This window comes from Nothobranchius furzeri, chromosome 4, assembly GCF_043380555.1.
Source record: "Nothobranchius furzeri strain GRZ-AD chromosome 4, NfurGRZ-RIMD1, whole genome shotgun sequence".
NCBI classification, from domain to species: Eukaryota; Metazoa; Chordata; class Actinopteri; order Cyprinodontiformes; family Nothobranchiidae; genus Nothobranchius; species Nothobranchius furzeri.
This window is the reverse complement of record NC_091744.1, coordinates 14,225,076-14,232,692: the sequence shown is the minus strand read 5'-3', so window position 1 is coordinate 14,232,692 and position 7,617 is coordinate 14,225,076. Positions and strand designations below refer to the sequence as shown.

The 7,617-nt window shown below is 47.9% G+C and overlaps 1 protein-coding gene across 1 annotated transcript; it reads right to left on the bottom strand.

Moving 5' to 3' along the window:
- Nucleotides 1-254: 254 nt before the first annotated feature.
- LOC139069595 (uncharacterized) lies at nt 255-3,694 on the bottom strand. Its single transcript, XM_070550122.1, has 2 exons — nt 833-3,694; nt 255-332 (listed from the first exon to the last, which is right to left on the bottom strand). Exon 1 carries the CDS (start codon nt 1,953-1,955, stop codon nt 1,104-1,106), a length of 852 nt encoding a protein of 283 aa, XP_070406223.1. The 5' UTR covers nt 1,956-3,694; the 3' UTR covers nt 255-332; nt 833-1,103.
- Between the last annotated feature and the right edge of the window lie 3,923 nt (nt 3,695-7,617).

The following is a 7,617-nucleotide window of genomic DNA, read 5'->3' as shown; positions in this document are numbered from 1 at the left end:
CTTCTGATGAGAAAAACATCTTGTTTCTCCCTTTCCTCAGACCTTGAGATCCACTCCTTCAGGAGATTAATGTGGATGACTCTGTTACTACGCCTCTCACCTTGACTACAGACTTTATAGGTCGTGGGACAGAGCTTTTGAATGACTTCATATGGTCCTTGCCACTGAGACAAAAGCTTACAGTCTTCAGTGGGTAGTAGAACCAAAACTTTTTGACCTGGTTCAAAATGCCGCTCTCGAGCAGTTCTGTCATACCAGGTTTTTTGTTTTTGCTGGGAGACCTTCATATGCTCCTGAGCCAAGGTAGTCATCTTCTCCAGCTTGTCCCTCATCTGGAGAACATATGAAACAATGTTAACGGGCTCCTTTTCAGATTTCCCCTTCTCCCACCTTTCCTTTAAAAGTGCCAGTGGTCCTCGCACGTCATGCCCAAAGAGCAACTCAAAGGGAGAAAACCCAGTAGAAGCTTGGGGAATCTCTCGATAGGCAAACAAAAGGTATGGGAGCCACTGATCCCAATCAGACCCAGCTTCATTGATGAACTTACGAAGCATGTTTTTAAGGGTCTGGTTAAATCTCTCTGTAAGGCCATCAGTTTGTGGATGATACGGCGTTGTTCTCAGCCTACTAATACCAATCAGCTTGTACACATCCTTGAGCAACTTGGACATGAAATTGGTCCCTTGATCTGTCAATATTTCTTTAGGGAACCCAACTCGTGCAAAAAACTGAACCAGGCAAAATGCAACAGTCTTGGCTTTAACAGACTTCAACGGAAACACTTCTGGATATTTTGTGGCATAATCAGTAATAACCAACATAAATCGGTTACCTGATTTGCTTTTCTCCACTGAGCCCACAACGTCCATCCCCAAACGTTCAAATGGTGTCGTTATGATGGGAAGAGGCTGTAGGGGAGCTCTTGCGGCGAATCGGGCTGATGTTTTTTGACACTGAGGGCAACTCCTGCAAAAACTGGCAACATCTCTGTACAATCCCGGCCAGTAGAAATACTGTTGGATACGGGCTAAGGTTTTATTTTTCCCTAGGTGGCCAGCCCAAGGAATTGAATGGCCCAAAGATAAAACAGTTTCTCTGGCTGCTCAAGGTACCACAAGCTGTTTCAGTTCTCCATGTTGTCTATAAAGAATGACATTTTGCAAACAGAATTCCTTTGCAGTCCCACCTTCTTCAGCTCCCTTAATAAGGTCAGCCAAGCCTGCATCCTGATGCTGCAGCTCAAGAATGTTGTCAGGAATTTCAAATCTTAGCTGTACCTCAGGTTCAGGTAACAGAGTGGACACTGTTGTGTGTTTAAATTTGTCCCGTTTGCGCTGCCTACGAGACTTTTGTTCTCTAGTTGGGCCTGCTTCAATCTCAGCCCCAAAAAATGGTAAAGCTCTCAAACTGGGATCATCTTCCCTTGGAGTCTTCAACTGAGACCGTGTTATTGCGACATTGCACATTTTAGGATCGTTAATCAAGTCCGTGAGAACTGGTAAATCATTCCCCAAGACAACAGGAAATGGTAATCTGTCCATGACACCCACATTTAATAGGTATACATGTCCTTGCACTTTCATATAGACATCCGCTGTTGGATACAGTTTTTCATCACCATGCACACAGCAGATTGGTATTGTTTCAGAAGTGCAGATGTGAGCTGGTGAGACGTACCTGCGGTGAACCAGTGACTGGGTGCTTCCTGTGTCAATCAGAGCCTTAACTTTCTGTCCATCTATCTCCACTGTGGTCTCCACCAACAGCTGGTTCATTGGGTTTGGGGCATGGTTCCCTCTGGGCACAAAACACATCTGGGAGAGTTTAGCTGGATTTTGTGGACACACCGGTTTTGTGTGGCCTTCTTTCCCACACAAATAACAGACAGGTTTCCGCCCCAGATTTTTTTTTTTGGCTGGGAAAATATTTCTCCCTTCCACATGGCTTACCAACATTTCCTGTCGGACTGGTGTTACCTGGCACAGGGGTATAATCCTTTTTCATCGCCTTATAAGCCCATGACTGGTTCCTTCGACGGGCTGCCACAAACGCATCTGCCAAAGAAACTGCCTCTGCTGCGTCCCTTGGATTACGCTCCTTGATCCAAACTTGGAGTTCTGGCGATAACATTCTGAAATACTGTTCAATGATTATTGTTTCATTAATTTCATCAATGGTCTTACCTCTGGGTCTGACCCATCTCCCATAGAGCTCCTTTAGTCTCACAAAGAGTTCTCTGGGGGACTCATTTGGTTCAACTTGAAGAGAACGGAACCTCAGACGATAAGTCTCACTGCTTATTTCATATTTCTGCAAAATAGCAGCTTTAACATGATCGTAGTCCATTGATGCATCCACATCCATATGTACATAGGCACTTCTGGCTTTACCCGTCAATAGTGGAATCAAATGGAATGCCCAGTCAGATCTCGGCCATCTACATGCACATGCTATTCTTTCAAAAGTTATAAGAAAATGCTCAATGTCATCCTCTTCACTTAGCTTTTGCAATTTTGGTTCTTTATAGGAAGGATGAACAGAAACCGAGTCACCTGATTTTGAACAGCGTGGTGCAGGCTCCGGTTCCACCTCATCCCAATCAGCATACTCATGAGGCCTCTCATGGTCTGCAGGCCCCAAACCTGCAGAGAAGCGGGCGTGGTCTTGCTATCCAGGTAGCAAGCCAGCAGAGGTCTGGGCCTGAAACTCTTGCTGAAACAGACTGAACTGGTGTTGAAGATCTTTAAATCTTTGATCCTGGCGCATAATCTCCTTCTCCCACTGTACCTCACGGGCTTCCTGTCGTCCAATGTGAGCTTGAAGGATGCCAGCCAGGTCTGATATTGTTGGCTCTCTGCCATGATCCTCCTCTTCAGCAGCAGCTCCACAGTCCTCACTCCCATCCTCTGTCTGTGCTTCTCTCTCTAAAGGGGCTGACTTGATTTTACCAGATTTGGTTCCCTTCATTGTAGATTTTGTCAGGATAAAAGAAAAAAAATTGGGAGAATCTATTTACCAATGTCCTTTAACTGGAAGATCCCACCTCTGCCACCAATTATCAGGGACCGAGCAGTAAAACTCCAGGATAATGGTATAAAAAGAATATTTTCTCCATTTATTTCATAAAGAATTAAACAAAATCAAACAAAAACGGGCCCAAAGGAAAAAAATGGCCACAAAAATAACCTTAACTAAAAGTAACAAGCAAGACTCTCTCCAAAAACTGAGACACACAGGGGAATTTATACACAAAGGCTAGCCTACAGACAACGAGGAGGGGAGAGACAAGGGAAACACTAAGACAAATAGTAAATAAACCTAGGAAACTAAGTCAACAAAATATAACTACCACAAAAAAAGTTTAATACATCCTAACAAAATCTGGTAAACTCAATAGAGCTTCAGAACGTCTGGTTTCTGGTTTCTTCATTATCACTCTCCCTGCTTCCAGGAGCCAGATGGAATGTTCCACTTCCTGCATGGAGTTACACTGGGCGTGTCCCCTCTCTCTGCCAGTTCATCCAATCTCAGAATACAAATGAAAATAGTTAATGATCAAAAAAACTATGTGTAAGATAAATTACTAAATGTGTGCACCCATTAGTAAACATCTTACAATATTGCCAAAATGAAATAAATCAGCATATAGAAAAAGATATTTAAATAATACTAACACTGAGAAATGGCTGGAGGAACCTCCACAGGGTCCTTTATTCAAAGTAACTTCAGAGTTTTATTTCCTGACATTTAGACATCTCTCCTCTGATTGGATAACAGCAATGGGACTCTACCACTGACTCCGTTTTCTCTGCAATGTTGATGTTTTATCTCCACAAATAACATGAGCCTGGAGGAGCTTCTGGCATGTGGTGGAGTTGCTAATGCTAACAGTTAGCTTCTATAAGCCGAGACGTTCTCTGCAGTTCCCTATAGACGCTAAACTAACAACAACCTTCCCTGTCGTGAGTCAGGATGGGTGAGTCCATGAATGTTTAGTGTGACGTAGATCTGTGAGGATTTTCAAATCCTAGAGTTTCACCGTCTATTTTCTCTCAGATGTTAATGCAGGAGAAAAATGTTTACACAATTTTCATGTTCAGCTTACACCGCAGAGTAACTGATTAAAGGTAATGCGTAAAAAATGGTTTCTCAGTGAAGGACCTCTTTAAGTTATCTTTATATTTGTGCAGTAACTGTGATGTTTGGTGGGGGGTTTTTACGTTTTCTCAGCATCTGGGACGTAATTTTTTTTGGGGGGGGGGGGGAACATGTCCCCCCCACTTTTTCAAAAGGCAGTTTTGGTCCCCTGCACTTTTTTCCGTCCAAAAACAATATTACGCTCCATTAAATGGATTTGGTTGAGCACTAGGACCGAAACGGAAACCGGTTTCCTATTAGACCCGCCCAAAAGCTAATCTATTGGCTCTGCTGATACTTGCTAACGTATTATTGGCTGTTGCTGCTGTCACTCAAGTTGTAAACAGTCAGAACGTGCTCACGTTGTTTTGCTAGTTTGGAGCCGCTAGGGAACACTTGTACTGAGTCACATCGTCAACTAGACGCTGTGTAATATCAGAGCTCAGCTCAGCTTCCATTACATAACATTTGAATAAGTGTTCATTTGTGAGTCTTTGGTAGTTAGGCACAGCCAGGAGTCAGCATGACAAGAAAACGAAAAGTGGATATAAGAGACTTCTTTCAAAGTCAAAACGTAAGTTGGAACATGTGACACCCCTGCATTAAGCTAAGACTCACCTACTCCTTCACAAACATACTCAAAACTAACTTTTACAAACTCATCTCCTCCACATAACTGACTCCTCAGACACAATTTATTCGTATTATTATAATTATTTTTTTATTATTATTACTATTATCATCATAATTATTATTACTACTAGTAGTAGTAGAAGTGTAACTTCAAAACTTTTATCATTTAACTTTATTGTAAACTTATCTATTGCAATGTATATGTTCACATTAAAAAGCTCTGAAAAATGAACAGTATCATCGTCAACAGATTTTTTTAAGCTTAATGTCAAAGATGTACACTTTTCATTAGATTTATCTTATTTTTTCCATTTATTTTTTGTGTGTTGAAATGCAACAACTGTTTAAACACTTTTAAGGGAAAAAACATTTAATATGTTTTTATACACTCAAATGTTAGGGTGATGATCATGTGTAAAACATTAGTTCAGCATGTCCTCTAACTGTCAGGCTGATCAGACTGGATGAAGGAGACGAACAAGGTGAGACGTTTATCAGTTTTATTATTTCTCTGGTCGTATCTCGGTGAGGAAGAAACGATGACTGAGATGAGAAGCCGGTCACGGCGTCTTCCATATATAGCCTTGCTTGGCTGTGACGTGGAGGGAATCCCCGCGAGGAGCACGCTGGGAGCTCCCCACGAGGAGCATGTCGGGAGTTGTGGTCCAAAGGTCAGCCGAGAGATACCTGAGTCCTGACAGGACCCCCCGGTCCAGGGACGGCTCCAGAAGTCCCAGCGCGACCCCGGCGGACCCAGAAGTCAGAGATCAGGGAAGGGTCCAGGATGGACCGAGCCGGCTCCCAGGAGCGTTCCTCGGGGCCATAGTCCTTCCAGTCCACCAGGTACTGCCAGCCCCGACCCCTGCGGCGAGCGTCCAGGATGCGCCGGACGGTGTAGATAGGCTCACCGTCGAGGAAGCGGACAGGAGGTGGCGCCGGAGCCGGAGGCGGGAGAAGGGAGGACTCCACGTAGGGCTTGAGCCGGGAGGTATGGAAGGTGGGATGGATGCGGAGAGTAGCCGGCAGCCGCAACCGGTACGTGACCGGGTTGATGACCCTTTGGATGGGGTATGGGCCGAGGAACCGAGGGGCGAGTTTCTTGTACCCGGCACAGACCCGAAGGTCAGCCGTGGACACCCAGACCTTGTCCCCAGGAGCATAGGAGGGACCAGGACGGTGTCGACGGAGATGCTGGTGAGCATAGCTGGTGTTAGCTCTGGTTATGGAGGCTCGTGCTTTGATCCAGGCGCTCTTGCAGCGTCTCACCATGGCTTCCGCTGCCGGAACGGCGACCTCGGGTTCTTGGTGGGCAAAGACCGGGGGCTGGAAGCCATAGCAGACCTCGAAAGGGGACAACCGAGTGGCAGATGAGGTGTGAAGATTGTGGGACAGCTCCGCCCAGAGGAGGTATTTAGGCCACTGCGAGGGTTGAGCCGAGACAAAACAACGAAGGTACTGACCCAGCTGTTGGTTAGCCCGCTCCGTCTGGCCATTGGTCTGCGGGTGGTAGCCTGAAGATAGACTGACCGATGCTCCCATCAGCCGACAGAAAGCTTTCCAGAACCGGGCCGTGAACTGGGGCCCCCGATCCGAGACCACGTCGACTGGGAACCCGTGGAGGCGCACCACGTTCTCCAGGAACAGTTCCGCTGTGCGTTGGGCTGAGGGGAGACCCGGAAGGGCGATGAAATGGACAGACTTGGAAAAGCGGTCCGTAACCGTCATGACAGTGTTGAGGTTATTGACCGGCGGGAGACCCGTGACGAAGTCCAGCCCCACGTGGGACCAGGGGCGGCTGGGCACCAGAAGAGGTCGGAGGGCACCAGCCGAGGCCTGGTTGGGGTTCTTGGAGCGGGCACAGACGTCACAGGCGCTGGTGTATTCTTTCACATCCCTCGCCATGCCTGGCCACCAGAGGGCTCGCTGGAGGAATTTAAGAGTTCTGGAGAAACCAGCGTGGCCAGACAGGCGTGATGAGTGGGCCCAGGACAACGCCTCGCTGCGACAGGCCGTGGGGACATAGAGGCGACCCGCGGGGGTCTCTGGAGGCGCGGGGTCATCCCGGAGGGCGTTCTGGATAGCTTCCTCCAATGGCCACCTCAGTTGGCCCAGGAAGCGGTGTTCCGGGAGGATTGGCGCTGGCTCGGACGAGGGCGTGGAGTGGGTGAATTGGCGGGAGAGGGCGTCCGCCTTCTGGTTCTTGGCTCCCGGGCGGTAGGCGAGATGGAAGTCGTAGGGTTCAAAGAAGAGGGCCCAGCGAGCCTGGCGAGGGTTAAGCTGCTTGGCAGATTTAATGTGGGTCAGGTTCTGATGGTCAGTCCAGATCGTGAAAGGCCGAGTGGTGCCCAGAAGCCACTGCCTCCATTCCTCCAATGCCCATTTTATGGCCAGTAACTCACGGTCGCCCACACCGTACTTCTGCTGGGTGGTGGAAAACTTCCTGGAGAAGTAGGCGCAGGGATGGAGCCTGTCGTCGGGCCCGCCTTGAGACAGGATGGCGCCGGCGCCGACGTCAGAGGCGTCGACCTCGACCACAAAGGGAACTGCAGGATCTGGATGGCGGAGGATCGGGGCCGAGGTAAAGCGGGTGACCAGGTGGCGGAAGGCCCGAATGGCGTCGGGAGTTAGACGAAACAGCTGGCCAGGGGAGCCTGGTCGAGTGAGAGAGGTGAGAGGGGCTACGAGGGTGCTATAGTTCTTTATAAAACGGCGGTAAAAGTTGCAGAAACCCAGAAAACTCTGCAGTTGTTTCAGGCTGGTTGGCAAGGGCCAGTCCTTCACCGCCTGGATTTTCTGAGGGTCCATGGTTATCCCTTCGTCCGAGATCATGTAGCCCAGGAAGGATAT